The sequence below is a fragment of the Emydura macquarii genome, unplaced genomic scaffold (assembly GCF_026122565.2).
Source record: "Emydura macquarii macquarii isolate MOO-44397 ecotype Brisbane River unplaced genomic scaffold, CSIRO-AGI_Emac_v2 contig_587, whole genome shotgun sequence".
Lineage (NCBI taxonomy): Eukaryota > Metazoa > Chordata > Testudines > Chelidae > Emydura > Emydura macquarii.
The window spans coordinates 3,108,439-3,127,451 of NW_027130724.1; the positions used below are offsets into that span (position 1 = coordinate 3,108,439).

Genomic DNA, 19,013 nt, shown 5'->3' on the forward strand with positions numbered 1-19,013 from the left:
CATGTGGCAGCCTGCCTGTCACTACAGCATGAAGCCAACACTGAAAGTTTTCAACTTAGTGGCTGTAACTCACCAAGGTCATGTCATCACAGCAGGCAGCACAAGTGCACGAGGCAGCATGAGGATTTAAAATCCCATCCTGAAATTGGGAAGTTACCAGTATAGCATAAAAGTCATCAAACTACATTGAGCATGAACATACTCTAGCAAAAGATTCGAGTCTCTGCTGAGAATCTGTCTAGTCCCTGAAGACCTGGAGAGCAGTAAAAAGCTCTTCAGGAACAAAGTGAATGGTGGGGAAACTGCCAAGGGCAGAAGAAGTCCAAAAGCAAAGACAAAGGGCAGGTGAATGTGTTTAGAATAGTATAAAAGATCTCTGCTCAATTGTCTGTTTAAGAGGAATGTCACATTCTTTATGGGCCTCCCTTATAACAATATGGGATGTAAAATACATCGAGTAACCTAATAAGGGCAAGCAACTGAACAACTTGTTCCCAGCTTAACAACAGTAAAAGAGCTCAGAGTATACAATTAAAAGGAGGTAATGCAGGTGGGAGCCCTTTAGGCTGTCATTTCCCCATTTCTACCACATGGAGTTCAGTGCTGGAACATATCCCATGATAGCTTCTCACTGGAATAAAGCTATAACCCTTTATGAGTTTAAGAAACATTTGGACTGACTTAATCTGGGAACCTGGCCTGGGGTTCTACTCCTTGGTTCTCAGCAAAATCAAATCACTGTTAATGAACTGTCCCGTTATAACACCATTTCTCTTTAACACTGCTCTGATTAGTTCACTGTGTTCTGCCCCGCCCTCTTCATCCCTTTGACAGAGCACAAGCATTTGGTCAGGAGGCTGGAGAGCCCAAGCTCAGACACTACCTTCCTTTCCCCTGGAGCAGAGACAAGCACAGGTTTTATCTTACATGAATAAGGCACTGCAATGGCCTCCCAGCATAGCGAATGCTTCTTTTCCAATCTTTACTGCTGGCTCTTCCTGCCATGGCTTCAAACTCAGTGGGGCTGTACCAGTTCTCCCCTTGCTTAATACATCGGCCCCGGCCTCCTGAAACAAGGCAAAAGAAGGCATCTGGTGGTTAAGGTTAAGAATAACTTTTTCACTTTTCTGAAGTACTGAAACCATCAGGCCGATGAAGCAGTAAATCCATAGCATGTAAATATCTGGCACGCTAGTCTAGTAGTTCCCACCCTATTAGAATAATTGTACTAATTTAAAACTTTGGGTGTACTAACCAATGCTTATCCCCTTCTATTCATTTGTGTATGCGCAGGCTGCTCCACGTCCTAGTCTCATTAGCCCCTAAATCAGTGCTGGAAGAATGCACTCATCTGTGGCATGTACAAAGCTTTCCCAGGCAAATGCCATCAACTTCTCTAGAAGTAGTGCTCTCCTTTAATTTTATGTTTAAGTTTCTAGCCTTTATGGTTGTGAAGAAAAGCTTCTATAAGTGAACAAAATGGCAGCCACAGGTGCCTGAATCTGCAGGCAAACAGCTCCAGTGCCTCTGTGCTGCTTATAGCTCTGTCAAGGTTCAGCAGACGCAAAAAAGAATAGGAGAACTGCTGACACAACCAAAGAATATGAGTCAGGTGTCCTACTCTCCGAAGGAACAGAGTGGGGTGGCAAGAAGTAAGGAGAGCAATATCCAAAGGGAGAAGACTGGTCTGGAAATTCTCCCTTCCCTTCATAACAGGTTTTTAAAAGCAGCACAATTAAAACAAGTGCACACCAAATGAAGATATAAGAGTCACCCTCTCTCTCTCATGGAAGGAAGAAAGAGCCCTTTTACCTGAGCCAAGCCTGTTTTTATACAGGATTCCACTGATATTCCGGCATCGCACAGGGAGTTCACTGTCATACACTGATGGGTCCCAATTATACTTTGTGCCATTTTTTTCTTGACCAGGTGTTAAAGGAGTTTGAGGAGACTGAGGACCTTTGGGTTAAGAAAAGAAAGATGAAAAACAAAATGCTCACTGAACACAGCTTTGGATTTTTAATCTCTGTGATACAAGGACTGTAATGCAATTAACTCAGAGCTTCTGCCTGTCCACAATGATCAGAGAAACTTACTAAACCACATATAATTTAATTTTGGGTATGTTAACAGCACGTGTAAGGCCAATGAGATTGTTTAAGATACTTCAAGGAGCCCTAGCTCGGTATAATGTTATAAAACTGACAAAATAAAGGAGGCTAAATCACAGAATCATAGAAATGTAGGACTGGAAGGGACCTCAATAGGTCATCTAATCCAGTCTCCTGCACTCAAGCCAAGACTCTAATAACTAGATCATTTCTGACATGTGTTTGTCTAACCTGTTCTTAAAACCCTTTAATGACAGATTTCATAACCCCTCTAGGCAATTTATTCCAGAGCTTAATCACCCTGACAGTTAAGAAGATTCTCCTAATGTCCAACCTAAACTTTTCTTGCTTCAGTTTAAGCCATTGCTTCTTGTCCTATTCTCAGAGGTTAACGAGAACAATTTTTCACCCTCCTGCTTATAACAATCTTTTGTGTGCATGAAAACTATTATCGTGTCGCCCCTCAGTCTTCTCTTCTCCAGACTAAACAAATCCAATTTTTCCAATCTTTTTTTATTCATAGATCATGTTTTCTAGACCTTTAAGCATTTTTGTTGCTCTCCTCTGGACTTTCTCCAATTTGTCCACATCTTTTTTGAAATGTGGCGCCCAGAATCGGACTCAATTCTCCAGCTGAGACCTTATCAGTGTGGAGTAGAAATGAAAGAATTTCTTCACATGTCTTGCTTACAACACTCCTGCTGATACATCTTAGAATGATGTTCACCATTTTTTTGCAACAGCATTACACAGTTGACTCATATTTACCTTATAAGCCACTGTAACCCCCAGATCCCTTTCTGCCGTACTCCTTCCTAGGCAGTCATTTCCCATTTGTATGTGTGTATTAGGAAATGTATCCTAACTGTGAGTTCAAATGGACAGTGAAATAGTCTCCCGGGAAAAGGCTATAATTCCCATTACCTGAAACATTTAAAACTGCACTGGTGGAGGATGTATTAGGTGTTTTTTTCATATCCTGTTTCTAGGAAATTTGACTTTCAATGTTAAAGAGACATTGTGCCACCTTGTGCACAGAAAGGAGACTGCACTGCAGCTGCCAATGCATACTCTTGAATTATAACAGAAATAATCTATAGAAACAAAGAAATAGTTCTATCTTGACATTCAAATGTCAACAGAAGGTCTGGGTGGAATCATGACTATTTGCAAGGTTTAAAATATAAATGAGTCCAGAACTAGGAGACAGAATTTATCAATGTTGCAATCCTTTTCCAATATCAATGAAATGAAAATGAAAGATCTGTCTTTCTGGGTGAAATGCATACACAAGTGAACATGAGAATAATAAGGGAAAGGCAAGATTTTCCTGAGTGTGTTTGCAAAAGTGAACTCAAGGATTGACTGAAATAGATTTCTTATAGAAGAAATGGAGAGAAAATACTCCTCCTCTATTCCCAAAAAGTACTTGGCTCTCAGATTTACCAACAGAATTTCAAGAGGTAACAGTCAATCCTTATAACATGGTTTCAAAAAGCTACACGTGATGTTTCTAATTGCAGTTACAAGAATGGGAGATATAGGGCTAAACTGTCTGAGTGACACTTAGAACACAGAGCAGGTTTATATTATACCTGGTGTGAGAGGTGCAGAGGGCCCCTTCAGCCCTGTGGTTTCTACAATGCTGCCATCTGTGTGAACCACTATCAGGGTGGCTTTTTCAGTATTCAAGCTGTCCCCAATTTGAAGGGCTGTTCTCCCAGACTACAAAAGAAATAAAAGAGTTTTAATTAATATCATTAAAACATCAGTTATTTTTATGCCTCTCAGATTCTTCCATCTGGACCCCTACAACTCTAATCAGTATGGAAGTAGCTAGATGACTGTGTGTGCTTTCAAGTCAACCAAATTCTGGCCTCAGAACAATGAATCCAAGTCTATGCACTTCAGTTCACCAGCGCCACATGGGAGGACTTATTCAGAGTGAGCTAGCTGTGTAACACTTAACTTTATTGCTGGTTATGTGGCTATTTCCTGTATGTTGCAATGAAGAGTCCCCCTTTAATCTTATCACAGCTTGAACATCAGAGTTTTACTTATCCTGAGATATTATACAGGGCTTATCAAAGGCCCTCAACATTCCAAAGGAGTAAAAAATAAAATAAAGCTTTAACTTACCAGCACATGTCCAGATATAGATGCAGCATTTGCCACGGATGTGGTGAAGACATTGTCAGCAGAGGAACCCACATTGGCTACTGTCACTGTGGTCACTTCTACAACATAAAACAGAACTGAACTTAATATCCTGCTGTTCCCAGAGAACCTGATTAAAGCTAAATGGGGAAAAAATACAACTGTGTTCTTTTTCCCTCCTATATTATTTCCAATTTTTCCCCAGGTTTCCCCCCTTCCACGCTCCAAGAAGTAGGTCATCCACAGAGGACGTTTCCAACTTCACTTTTGATGTCACCTCTGGAAATCTTTTCAAAGAATCTAAACTAGAAATTAATGTCATTCTGATTATTGCTATTTATCTTCAAAACTAGTGTGGGCCTATCATTTGAACACTCTTGAGGCTGAGCTAGTATTTAACAGCATTTGATTAACTAGAAGGAAAAATGAATATGCTTCAGTATGCTTAAGAACTGTAAAAGAGGATGGAAGCTGAGTTACAGGCAACTTACAAAACCCAGAATAAAAGAAAGAGAAAACCTGAGAATTAATGCCTGCCTGAGTCTTTATATTAATTACTATCACTTCAGTAATACCATGCTAGAGCCAGCTAGCACACCAGCTAGAATGTAACCAATTTTTACAATTATATTTTGCATAAAATTATATTTGGTTATGGAAAGTTTTCCAAACTCTCTCTCTCCTGCTGCTGCCTATATAACTTGTTTTTAAAGAAAATTTGGTATAAGGTAATAGAAGCTCACGATTTATATCAACTTCTGTTTATGCATAAATTATAAGGCATAGACAAACCTTTATGAAAACTAAGCTTCTTGAGTAGGCATGATGGTTCCCTCAAGTAATGAAAGGAATCCAAAATGGATGTAGTATGGCATATGTGTAGGGCTTCACAAAGCAAGATGCTACAGGATCTCTGAGCCAGACACACTTCTAAAGTAGAGACAAAGGCAGGTGTGGTAATAGCTTTTATTGGACCAACTTCTGTTGGTCTCACAGAGCTCTTCTTCAGGTCCTCTCTCTCTCTAATATCCTGGGACCAACACGGCTACACCTACACTATATACAACATTTGTAAAGTAACAGCTCTTAAAGGCTATTCAGAGCATATAGAATACATAGGTTGAACCTCGCTGCCATATTTCACGGCATACCCAAAAAAAGGATTTCTGTATTCCGAGAATGGAAAGGCATGAAAAACAAACATCCAAGCAGACATGTAACCATCAAGATTGACAGTTAGTTACAGGTAACCTTGGAAGTATAATTTAAATTTAGATAGAAATTTACAGAAAGAAAAATGCTGCTTGACAACTTACTAAGGTTTAAGAATATTTACTTTGTATATTCTGATGTGTGATGTTGACAATTTCTGTGTTGACGACTGGAAAGCTTTAACTTTTTGTATCTCAATGTCTATTGTCATTAAACAGTTACTGTCTGACCCCACCAATTTCCCACAACTGAAAATGTAAATTGATAAAAATTAAAAATAAACATTGATATCTGTTGAAATTATAAAATAAATTAAATTGAATTCTGTTAAGTCTGATTATGGGCTAAATTTTCCTCTCCTGCCTGCATGGCAGATTTTATCTCCAACATTCTGCGTTTGTTTGGGAAGGCAGAACTTCCAAAGGGAGATCTTTGCACGCATGGTGAACAGAATGACAAAGCCAAGATCTGATGTGCAGAAAGAAGAATCTTGCTCATTTTACTATACAATGGGAAAACCGGTGTATAGTATACATGTGAAGCAGTGTGGTCTGAAGTACTGAGCAAAAGGGTTGCCAAACCTCCAGGACTGTCCTGGAGTCGCCAGGCATTAAAGATTAAATCTTTAATTAAAGATTATATCATGTGAGGAAATCTCCAGGAATCCATCCAACCAAAATTAGCAACTCTAGCAAAAGGTTGGGACTCAGACAGCATTTAGTTTTAATTCTGAATTTGCTTATTTGCTGTGTGGCCTGGGATAAATTACATCACTGGTCTGCCTCCCCATCTGTAAAACAAAGATAATCATGTACAGTAGAACCTTACAGTTATGAACATCTCGGGGATGGAGGGTGTTCATAACTCTGAAATGTTTCTTCCTCTGAACAAAATGTTATGGTCGTTCTTTCAGAAGTTTACAACTGAACATTGGCTTAATACAACTTTGAAACTTTACTGTGCAGAAGAAAAATGCTCCTTTCACTTTATTTTTTTTAGTCGTTTACGTTTAACACAGTACCATATTGTATTTGCTTTTCTTCTTTTTGTGTCTCTGCCTGACTGTGTACTTCGCAAACAAGGTGTGCAGTTGACCGGTCAGTTCGTAACTCTGTGGTTCTACTGTATCTCCGAGGGGTGCCCTGAGAATTCAGCCTAAGACCAGGACTTTCCCATGGGAAGTATTAGGAAGTGCCCTGTGGTGACTGAATGCAAGGGTAAGGACTCGAGCATGCTTTCGACTAGCTGGGAGAACGGCAAGAAGTGGCAAGCGGCTCAATTCCATCAGCACAGCCGAACTGAGACCCAGCCTTCCCTCAGCAGAGCCGCTGTTCCTGTTTTCAGGGCACCGACCTCTCGCTCTCAGCGGCGAAACCCAGGCCCGAGCGACGCGACCAGGCAAGCGGCGGTAGCCAGTCGGGATGAGCCTCCCAGCCGCGGGCGCAGGGCTGACCTCGACTAGCTCCGTGCACGGTCCCCAGCTCCGCCAGGAGCCCGCCGCGAACTCTGGCTCGCCGCCTGCAGAACTAAGCCACAGGCGGGGGCTCGCACGGGACCGCGGAACACCCGCGCGCGCGCGTTCCTAGAAGGGCCGCGCCGGCGCGTGCGGGGCTGCGCCGGCCACAGCTCCCCGGGCTGCCTGACTGACTAGAGGCGCGGGCGCGCGGCAGGGCTCCTCCTCGCGGCGGGGCTCCCTGCGCATGCGCGGCACAGTGCCAGGCTCCGCTGACCTGCGAAGGCGGCGGCAGCCTCGTCCGCGTTCGGCAGGGACTCGGCTCCCATCTCGATGTGTTCGGCATCCGCCGCCATCACGGTCACGGCCGTCACCTGCGCCGTCGCCGCCTCCTCCTCCTCGGACTCCGCCTCCGTCCGCTGCTGCTCGGATCCCTCCGCGGCCACCGCTGCGGCAACTGCCGCCGCCGCAGCCACCGCCGCCGCCTCGGCCAAGCCCAGCCCCTTCGCCTCCGAGTCCTCCATCCGAGCCCGCCCGAGGCGGCGCTTGCTGGAGTGGGTCGAGAGGAGCCGAACCCGCCCGAGCCCTCTCCGAGCTCACACGAGCCCGACTCTGAGTCTAGATTCGGGTCCCCGGGCGGGGCGCGGCGCTACCCCAGACTCCTCCGAAGTCCCACAAGCGATCCCGAGTCCCTCCGAAAATAGCCGAGCGCTGCCGAGAGCGAACCGCGGAACTGTCCCGAGTCGCCTCCGATTCGGGCCGAATGGCTCCGAGTCCCCCTCTCCGTCCCGCGTGACCCGAATGCCGACTGATCCGGGCACCTGAAGGGAGCCGAATCTCTCCGAGTCCTCGCCAGTCTCACCCGAGTGTGGCCCGAAGCAATCCCAGCCGGGGGGGGGAGGGGGATCCCGAACCTGTCCGAGCTCCCGATCGCTGCTCGAAGCGATCGGGGACTAAAGCCGAATAGAGTCGAGTCCGCCCGAGTTCTTTGAGCCCGTCCCCATGGCAGCGAGGAGCCGAGGCCCCTCCGATCTCAGCCGAAGGCCCCCATCGCCGGGCCGGCCGGGAGCCGAACGGAGCCGCCCGAATGTCCAGCGCCCGACTCAGCCCGAAGCAGAACGAACCCGGCCGAGCGCGCCGGACGCCCGAAGGGCTCCGAGGCGGCCCGAAGGCGGCGGGGCTGGCGGCGGGCTCTTCTCCGCCCTCACAGCCAGCGCGCGAGAAAGAAAGAAAGAAAGAAGGGCAACGGCAGCAGAACGCGCACGAACGAAAAGCTCGAGCGGCGCGCGCGGGATGCCGGGACGCTGGAGGACTGAGGATGGCAAAGGGAGGGGAGAGAGAGAGGGGGGGGGGAGGACATGGCGGCTCTCCGGAGAGGTGAGCGGACGCGTTGCCATCGTTACCGCGAGCTCCAGCCCGCGGGGGGTGGCGGGGCTCAGAGCGGGGGTGTCTCGGTGATGGGCCTGGTCCCGCCGCCGCGTTGCCATGGTTACTGCCCCGGCCCCTCCCGCTCGCTCCTGCCCTCACGATGGGTCTGGTACGAGAGGCCGTCGGGCAGCGGGCGGGGCGGGGCCGGGGTCCCTGCCTGAGGGGAGCGGGTGGGGGCTGGGCGAGGGATGCAGGGGACAACGGAGAGCGTGGCTGGGTGTCTGGCAGAGGCAGGGCGGGGCTGGTGGGTACCTGGAGATGGAGAGACGGGGCCGCCCCGCGTTCACTCTTACCGCCTCCCCCGTGCACACGCCTGCGGGTAGGAGCAGGCACCAGCTGGCTGCAAGGGCACGACCAGAATTTATTGAGGGAGCCCAGAAGGGGCTCGTGGGTTCCCCTCCTTTGCATTGCCCTGACCTCTTTCCCTCCCACCTTCTCGAGAAAGTAGGACCTCTTCCCCCTTTCTCCAGGTGAGACCTGGAATAGCGGAGACTCCCTTCCCCCCTCCAGGGAGACGTTTGTTCCCGCTCATTGTGCCCCTGCCCACCTGCTACCGACTTTTACTTGCTGAATGCCCTGAGACTGTTTGGAGCCAGACTCCACACTGCTGCTTCCCCATCCTCAGCGAAGAGGGACAGGCTTGAAGGGTAGGCTCTGGCTGGCTTTGCCTTCCCCACAGCCTGCCTTGAGTTACACATGCTGAGCAACTGCAGGGCTCAAGCACCTCCAACTCACAGGGATCCACAGGAGCCACAGCCCCTCTGGGAAATGGGAGCATCTCTCCTGGCTTCCCTCGTCCGCCCATGGAACAGTGCGGTAGAATTGCAGGAGTCAGTAAAGCCAAAGAAGCTCTCAGATAGAATTGTCAAAAATTGGGTTTCTACTGAAAAATCAGCAGAAGGGAGAAGACAGTGGTGGTGGGGAAAGCGGGCAGCAGAATCACTCTGTCCACGAGAGTACCACTGGTGTCTGGGACCAGGGTTGCTACACCCTGGGGTGTGAGGATCACTGGCATCTCTACCTGTGGTGATGGTACTATGGATGGGACAGTGCCAATATACATCTGCCCTTCAGCTGTGTGCAGCCTCCCACTGCTGGGTAGGGGCTTCCTGACTGGTGTGCCCGCCCCTGACTTATTCAAATCTGTACAAATTACATCCCTTCACCACTTGCACACAGAGGGCCTTGCTTCTTGGTAACAGCCACAGCTGGGCAGGAAGGAAAATGTTCAAGACACTGAACAATGATCCCACCCCAAATCAGGCCAACATCTCAAAAACTGTCATGAATCAAACCAACTCCCCTCCTCCCCCCCCAATTGTGTTTGGGTCAATCAAAACATTTTGATTTTGACCATTTTTACTTTTTTTGAATGTTTTGTTTAAAAATCATTTGTTTAGACAATTTTGAATTTTTTTCAACATTTTTTGGAGTCAAGAAATTCATCAAAACCAACCATGTCCCCACAAACAGTTTCAGTTTTGACCAATTGGCATTTTCCAATAAAAAAATATTTAGTCGAAAAATTCCCAATCAGCTCTACACCATCACTGAATTCAGCCTAGGGATGTGCTTGGGAGTCTCTGCTACTGCACTAGTGGTGAATCTATCCCATTAAGCATAACTGAATTGTCAGTATCCTGACTGGCTTGTCATGCTTTCTTTGTATGAGTTCTGGCAACATGCATAACATAGCATGGATAGATTGTTTAATTTGCTCTCTGTGGAATACTTTAGAACACACAATGAGGTAAAGAAAGGAGAAAAATGCTGCACCAGTGAACTAGCTGTAATTTACTAACTGGGATGAGTGCATTATTAATTATAATGAGTAAAATTTTGTCCCATGCCATACATTTTGTAAAGTCATTGGCAAAACTCTCCTGAGTTCAGTAGTAGCAGAATTTGCTTATTACAGCATTCCTAGCTACTTTTAGAGTGAGTTAATCAGTATTATGCTTTTCATTATTTTAATATGAATAAAAGAAATGTAAACATTAACTCACAACTGACCTTTGCTGAATGGCCATCCTTCATTTTTTGAGTAATGATAATATTTTATACTTATATTAGCACCTTCCTTCTAAAGATTTCAAAGCACTTGACAAACATCACTGAATGCAGCTTCTCAACACCTTTGTGACATAGGTAAATTATCTCCATTTTGCATATGTGGAAACAGAAGCACAAAGAACCAAATGTTGTGTATCAGTTTAAATCCAGAAGGACTCTTATCAAACAGGTAGAGTTCCCCTTGATTTAGAATGGTGTAAGTGAGAGCAGAATTTGATCCAGAGACAATAAATGACTTGTCCAAAGTCATATAACAAATTGATGAGTTAGCTGGAAATAGAACCCAGGACTCCTGGCTCTTCTTATCATGGGGTACTTTCTACACTAGCAAAGTAGGATCTGTATTTTAGTGGCTGTTAACAACTGTCAGCTGCATGAGTGCTAAGCTGCTAGTAGATAAGGCTCAGGCATTTTTACCATAGTGTCCTAAGATCTGTCTACACTAATCCAGCTACTGCACCCTTGCTATTACTGTTGCCGCTGCTGCTGCTGCATCATTGTTGTCAGTTGTTGAAATACTGTCCTAATTTTGCTGCTGTAGACAAGGTCATGCTTTAACCCGCAGACTATTATTTATCCTCCTTAAATCTGAATTTGCCTCTGTTCCAAACAAACTTGCTGTTCTCTCACTGTTTATAAGTACTTCATTAAAAAAGTCCAACATTAAAAGGTTGCAAAATCAAATACTCAGAAGTTAGGAAATGTCAGACTTAAGGATGGTCATGAAACCTTAATTCAGCTCCCTTTTGTATACACATTATGATACAGTATTTAATTACATGATCACATACTATTTTTTTCTTAGAGTGCCACAGCTTCCCAGAGCGTGCTCAGTCATTCTGTGGGGATGGCATATGCGCAGTCCAATCATATGTAGGAGCTTCAGGACCTGGCACATGTGCAATACAAACAAAATCTGTGGAGAATTTAGTAGTCAAACTCTAAGAAGTCTCTGTTGACCATGTGTGAACTGAGATTTTTCAGTGACTTGGTCCTACTTGGGTGTTTTTTTCACAGCAACAACAAAAGGCACATTCCTGACATTATATGACCTCCTGTTAAATGTCAAGTCCCACTTCAAAACAAGGAATCATGAAAGCTTCTTAAAAAAAATAATTATCTTATAATCAGTTAATTATCATGGGCAACATGATTTTTTTCCATGCTTTCATTCTCAGAAACGACTGAACCATTTTAGCTGAAACTTTCCAAAAAAAATCAGTTTGAGGCAGATGCTTGGCATGGAAAATTTCAACCTGTATGGTTTAAGTTTGACAAAGTTATGAGTAAATGAAAACAGGGTCTTATAATGGGAAGCATTAGGCAACTCTAATTATAGGCATTGCTACCTGCACCACCTATAATGCATTTTTGGCATCAGAAATGCTGAATCCTGAAACAGATTTGTAGAAAATAGACCAAATTCTGCCTTCAAATATGTATGCACAGTGCTCTTCAAGAAAATTTGGTAGGGGCTATATTTAAAAAAACCCACTTGTTTGGAACAGACTTTATGGACCTGGTTTTGTATTTGCTCAGTGCATCAAACTCCCAGTGAAATCAGTGGGATTCTGCTCATGGAGTGTCTGCACAATCCAGTACTAAGGGCACAACTTTCAAAACTGTTTTCTTAAGATGCACATGCATCTCATACATATGTACATGCAAATAGGCCCTCAGGCCAATATGGCAGATAGATAAGCATGCTCCTAAGAGCCCATTTGCATATATGAGTGTGGGATTTGCACAGTGTCCTCTCTTGAAAATTGGAGATAGTGAGCCATGTTCATCTCTGGTGTAAACCCATTGTCTTCAATGGAGTTACATCACAGATACAGTTGGACCATATTTAAGCATCATTATTTAGGTTGTTGAAACCAAAGTGATCTTGCACTTGACAGTCTAAACTAGTTTAGAATAATTTAAAATTAAATTGAGTAGATGTGTTATTACTAGATTACTGTCTAATTACAATACCTATCTCACAAGTGTGTGTTGTCAGGCATAAGCAGTTAATGTTGGTGAAATGTCCTGAGATCCTAGAAATGCTAAGTAGGATTAGTAGATATTAAATCATTTGTCCTTGGTACAGATGTAGGAACATGGTTAATGTCTACTTGTGTGGCTACTGACAACAGTCTATGGTTTTATGGTTAGAGCAGGGAACTGGGAATCAGGGCTTTGGGTTCTATACCCAGCTCTTTCACTGACTCACTGAATGATCTTTGGGCAATTTCCTAAAGGCTTATCTATACAGAAAAATTGTACAGCTTAAACTAGCCAAGTATAATTAAAGTGGTACATCCTCTGTAGTGTAGATGCAGTTATACCAGTATAGTTTAGGCTTGTCTACAGATGGAATTCCAAAATAAGAGCTATAACTATTCCAGAATAAGGGTATCCTCCACAAATGGAGTTATTGCACTTTAAATTAATGCCCTACCTTAAGCTGAAACAAGTTTCAAGTGTAGACAGACTTTTTTTTCCTGTTTGAGAAGGAGAATAAGCTATGCACACTAGACTAGGTTATTCTGGCATAACAATTTTGAAAAGAAATCACACCCTTAACTAACATAGTTATACTGCTACAAAATGCGTGTGTAGCCCAGAGCTTAGGCCCCAATCCTGCAAAGACTTACGCATTGGCTTAATTTTACATGTTGTAAGTACTTCAATTGAAGTCAGTGTGTAACTTAAGCAACAGGTGCATAAATCTTTGCAGGATCAGAGCCTTAATCACAAAGTGTCTTAGTTTTGCCTTCTGAAAAATGGGGTTAATACTCACAAGAAAGTCTGTATTCTGCATGTATCTATGGAGTGCTAAAAAGGATAGAGATGGACAGATGAGCTTTCATTAGGTCAATACTTCCACACTTCAAGATAAACAAAAGAAAATTTACCTCATACAAGTCCACTCAGTCATACTTCTTGTTCAACCAATTACTAAGACAAACAAGTTTGTTTACATTTACGGGAGATAATGCTACCTTCTTATTTACAATGTCACCTGAAAATGAGAACAGGTGGTTCACATGGAACTGTTGTAGCTGGCGTTGCAAGGTATTTACATGCCAGATATGCTAAACAGTTGTATGCTCCTTCATGCTTTGACTTGTAGACTCTATACTTTTACATTGTTTTGTTTTTGATTACAAGTTATGTAAAAAAAAAAAATCTACATTTTTACAAACTTTTTAAAAGTTGCACTTTCATGATAAAAAGACTGCATTACAGTACTTGCAATTTTTAATCATTTGACAGTCCTAGTTGTAATTTAACAACAGATGGCATATTCTGATTCCCCCGCGTGCTTCCCAGGTTCCTGTACAGTTCAGATATAGGGAAACCTCACCTGGTGATTTATAATGAATGCTTTGAAGGTATAGCATACACAGAATAATACTTAGTATCTATATAGTCAATGTTTTCAAAGAGATGTACGTACACATCAGAGAAGGTGGCTTCTCACAGTGAAAATTTCACAAAATGACTTACGGTTAATATATCCAAAAACAAGTTATTTTCTAAATCTGAAGTAGTTGATATGGGAAAATAGTAGTTCCCCTAATGAAGTGGGAGGAAGTCATTATTACAGGCTCCTTATCCTTCCGATTAAGTTTCATTTGTGCATTTTGCAACTTGATAGCAAAATTTTAGACTGATTTTCTCCTAATTATTCTTTATTTTCCCTCTGAGGGCAGGAAGAACTTCATCAGTTGTATCCTTTTGAACATTCTATCCTTTGCACTTGGGGATAACCGGCAAAATCACTGGGAGTAGATTGTGCAAACTTATTAGACAAGAAGAAATCAATGTTTATATTAGTGTAGTTTTCACTGGTCTCGTTTTTTGTCTGGTATCAACCATCAGCATCATCTGTTTGAGCTACTGTTGGTAAGTGATAACTTCTAAGGGTATGTCTTCACTGGAGAGTTAATCCAAGCTCCTACTTTGGTGTTGCTCCTAACCCAGCAACCATGCACACATGAAGCCCTCTTGCATGAGTATAATTATGCTTTCAGCCTGGTCTGGCTGGCTGGTCTGGAGCTATAGGCTGATGGTCAGGTGCTGCTTTCATTTGAACTGGTAACCTACCCCTTGGCAATCAGGACACTGGCTAAACCAGTCTAATGGCAATAGTCCTCCAATGTTTTCCCACAATTCCCTCTACCCCATGTGTTGAAAAAGACAGACAAGTTCTCCTGCAGTTCACTGCGAAGGAATCATAGAGTGCGTCAGCTTACAGCAGTGCTAAGAACCATGAGATATGCCCCCAGAAGTCCTAGCAACACATGCATCAGCATGGACCCAGTAACTCTGGTATTGTTTTGCAATGTGGCTGCTCACATCCAGGGTAGGTTAAGCCAGGGGTCATTCATCTGAATGAAGACATACCTTAAGTCAGTGATGTGTAGAGGAGTAATGGGAAAAGAGTTGAAAAAAGAAACAATCACCACAGATCCATGGCCTTTACAGGTGTATATGAGAGATTAAAGGAGAAGGAGGGAGTGACTAGTTGGTCTACTAACAATCTAAAAAATTAGGTTTGTAGACTGATCCACATGAAATCCATGCAGCACACACCTCTGAGACTTGATATTACATAGCTAACGAGGCGCCAAAAGAGCATTCTGGCACACTCTCTGTTTTCTCTGGTTAATTCCTCCCTCCCCCCCCCTTCCACGCCTACCAAGGTCTTGGTAATCTAAAAAGAGAGACACCTTATTCTTCAAAGACTTCTGCTACTGAAATTTCTCCAGCATTTTTGCTCCACCTTCCTTCAACCAGAAAAACAGGAAAACCAAGTTCTGCTTTATTAAAATTAACATGCTTGGGAACTAGACTACGCCCATTACTTGCAGGTGTTCTCATCTAAAACTGGGTGGGCACTAACACTAAAATAATTTGTATGTAAACTTAATATCATCTTAAACCTTGGGGACTAGAAATGGCCACTAGAAATCCATGCCAAATTCTCCCTTGGTTTAAATGGGTGCAGTGCCATGACAGCAGCAGAGTTTTTAGCTCCTGTAGTTTACTAATGGAAGTGTCCTCACTTCCAAGCATTGTCAGTATTTGAAACATATCATATTTGGATCCTGTGGTTTCCCCGCCTTTAAAAAATGCATAATAAACAAATGAAATGGACTGCCAAGGAAATACAGATGAAATGTGACTGCTAGCTAGAAGACTCTCCCCAACATACACACTCTTGTAATATTTATCTAATTGTAAAATTGGTGAGAAAGGCTGGTCCAGGGGCTATGGCACTAGCCAAGGATTTAGAAGACCTGGATTCAAGTCCCTGCTTTATCACAAACTTCCTGTGTGACTTTGTGCAAGTCACTCAGCCTATGCATCAGTTCCTCATCTGCAATTTAGGAATAATACTGCTTGCCTACCTTGCAGGGGTGTTGTGAGGATAAATACCCTGAAGATTGTGATGTGCTCAGATACTATGGTAATAAGGGCCATGTAAACACTTAATACTTAGTTCTATCTAGATTAAAACAGACAAGAAACCAACAAGCTATTGTCCTACATTCATAGTGTTTGGAATCTCAATTGATTTTAGGTATTTCCAAGATACTAACTACCTTGTTATCTTAAGGGCTAATATAAACATGTACATGGATTGCTATAGAAAATTAGGCATAGTAACATATGCTGTGACTGATGGTTTATAAAATAGATCTCAACTGCATTACCGTTACAGATCCTTAATAATATTTGTCAGCTGTCATCTGTTCCCTTACAGATTCTGTTCTATTTAAATGGATTTTATTACATCTTTTATTTCTTGGCAACTCTTCTAATGATTATTTATAAAAGTAAGTTACTTGATATATATTTTAAACACAAAAGCCAGATGCGTGTATGTTATATTGTGATGACTTAATGTACTTTGTGGTTTTGGTTTGTCTACACTTTGTTATTCAACAGGTCAAGTTTTCAGTTATCCGGATAATTACTTGGCTCTTGATCTTGCACTGCTGTTCATTATGGCCATTCTAGAAGCAATCCGATTATACTTGGGTATGTTGATCTTAGTTATCATTGTGCAATTTAAGATGGAATGTTCCCCTTATAGTTTTTACACATTAATCATATTAAGAATGTGTGTGTCAAAACCTGCTGATTTAGCAGGTTAACCAATTATTTTACAGGCTGTTAAATATGTTCATTGTTAAACATTAACTGATTGATTGATCTGTATGGCAAGAAGGGCAAATGATAGTAGTTACATATTGGTTAAATATAATATTTAAGTACCACTAAAAAATGACAGATTCACAGATAACAATAACTGCTGGGAATGTAACACTAGGGTATTGCTCTCTAAGTATGTATGTTGTGGGAGAGAATAAAGGTCAAAACACAGAGGCCCTGATTCTACCAAAGGAGGGACTCTCACCTTGGCTCTGGCCCCTTTGCATTGGGTTGATGGGCTAGTGTGACATAAAGGGGCCATATAAGCCTCGGTTCCAATCCCTGCTGTAGGCATTACCAAGTCAGTCATAAGGGGTTGGTTGGTTTGTTTGTTTGTTGAGGGGGTGTCATTTTTTTGATAAAATCATATGCCAGGTGTTCTTGAGACATTTATATCAGCATCCCCATGGGCTTCTGCTGAATTCAGCTAAGTTATATCAGGGTGAATTTGGTCTGTTGTAATCATTTTATAATTAAAATGTGTCTCAAAGTGAATTCTCTGCATATGTGCTCAGAGCCCATTGATGAAAACATTTTATAAATTGAAAAATAAGTTTCAAGTCTAAGGTAATTAAAAAATGAATAACAAAACTACTGACCCTAAAACTGGCTTGGACATAAGGTGCAAATTTTTAACAACGTTGAATTAATGATTGGAACTGATTACTAAGAAATGTGGCAGATTTTCCATTACTTGAAATCTATAAATCATAATTGGATCTCTTTATAAAAGATACACTGTCATCAACAAGTTGACAGGCAAGATACAGGAACTGTGTGGTGAAATTTGATGGCCTTTCAAGCAGACTAGGCAATCAAAATGATCACACCTGACTTTAAAATCTATTAATCAAGGGGAAATAATGTAGGAATTGTGCTTAGGACTTGGGTTTAAATTGTGTTTAAAAACCTTACTGAACAGGGCTGCTGTTTCTGAATTGGGGCCCAAGACATTGTCAATGTAAACTGTCAAAGATTCATGTAACCTTTTTGTTTCCTCAAGGTACAAAAGGTAACCTGACAGAAGCAGAGGTTCCACTAGGGGTCAGTCTCATGATTACTGTTGGCAGCGTGATGCTGTCTGTCTACTTCCTGGTATGGGAGACTTATGTGCTAAAAGCAGATGCCATTATTAATGTTATTCTTCTCTTGACATATGGACTTGAGGGAATGCTCCAGATCATAGCCATCGCTGCATTTGTCAGCTAAACTTCTGTGCTGCTCAGAGTTGCAAGGTACATCTTCTTTCAACATTTCTTCATTAAAGGGACAACATGCATCTTTAAAGTTTGTTCCTTGTAAAAGTATTTAGTTTCACTTTCTCCAATGTAAAATACTGGGGAAACTCATCCTTGTATTACAAGGTTTCATATAGCCCTACTCTGGCACAGAACCCCATGAATAACCAGGTAAAACAACCTGTACAGTGGCTCTGTTCCTTTGTGTGACTAAGTAGTTTATTTAGTGGCAATGGTCCTCCTTCAGCAAAACATTTAAAGCTCCGCTTTAAGCGGGAGTAATTCCATTTCAGTAAATGGGAGTGCTTCCATGCTTAAAGCTATATACATATTCAAGTGTATTCCTGCACTGGTTTCATGTGCTGATCTGCTATGCATAAAGATGTACATTTGTATTTAAATCAAAATTCTGCAGAGGTGAATCAGGCCCTATCTACATTAAAATAAATACTTTGAGCTCAATTCTGTCCTACCATGTATAGGGTTGTATTTGAGCGCACAATTTGTCCTGTTGTCCTTATTCTGATCTCACATGTGTCTTTTTACACCTGTGTAACTCCATTGACTTCAGTGGGGTTATTCCTGATTGATACCAGTGTGAGAGAGAGAGCAGAAACAAGTCTCCTATATGCACAAGGGAGCTGAGTTTCAGCTGTAGTGGGAACTACAGATTCACTGCTCATTTCCACATCAGGTTACATCTCTGCTTTGGCAAAATAAAGGGTGGGGCATGAATATGAGCATGAATGTGAACTTTAAAGTGAGCATGAATGTTATGTCCGCTTTGTACTACCTGAACAGTGTAAAGTGGCCTTTTTATAAAAAAAAATAATAATCAGGCCCCACCCTAATTTGTCCTTTTGATAGATCAGCTTTAATGTTGTAGAGGTTTTTTATAGTCTATATATGATGTATCTATTTTGATAACTTTCATTTCCTGTTCTGTTAAATCATTATTTTAAAATTTGTTCGATTAAATGCAAGCTAAGATTTTCAGAAGACCATGGGTTTGTGTAACAGTGTAATCATTGGTTTTTTGTACATAATTATAGTCTTTATATTCATACTTTTTATTTTTGTATCAATTTAAAAAAAATAAACAATCCATTGTTCTCTAATGCTGCTTTCAAG

At 42.4% G+C, this 19,013-nt stretch overlaps 2 protein-coding genes across 5 annotated transcripts in view; one reads left to right on the forward strand and one right to left on the reverse strand.

Annotated features, from left to right (window-relative positions):
- The window catches only part of DEAF1 (DEAF1 transcription factor), a 38,085-nt gene extending 29,954 nt beyond the window's left edge, over positions 1–8,131 (reverse strand). For 3 of the 4 annotated variants that reach the window (XM_067540526.1, XM_067540524.1, XM_067540527.1), the window contains exons 1-6: positions 7,211–8,131; positions 4,251–4,348; positions 3,707–3,836; positions 1,813–1,959; positions 928–1,067; positions 74–139 (exon numbers count right to left, since the gene is read on the reverse strand). In XM_067540526.1, coding sequence (XP_067396627.1) covers positions 74–139; positions 928–1,067; positions 1,813–1,959; positions 3,707–3,836; positions 4,251–4,348; positions 7,211–7,457 — 828 coding nt within the window. In that variant the 5' untranslated portion in view covers positions 7,458–8,131. The remainder of the gene's footprint in view (positions 1–73; positions 140–927; positions 1,068–1,812; positions 1,960–3,706; positions 3,837–4,250; positions 4,349–7,210) is intronic. The other variant, XM_067540525.1, reaches the window with a different exon arrangement.
- TMEM80 (transmembrane protein 80) lies at positions 7,927–18,994 on the forward strand. Its single transcript, XM_067540528.1, is given in 6 exon segments — positions 7,927–8,114; positions 8,116–8,249; positions 8,252–8,310; positions 16,193–16,265; positions 16,378–16,470; positions 17,648–18,994. Coding segments are annotated over 6 exon segments (744 nt in total). The 5' UTR covers positions 7,927–7,935; the 3' UTR covers positions 17,854–18,994.
- The last annotated feature ends 19 nt before the right edge of the window (positions 18,995–19,013 follow it).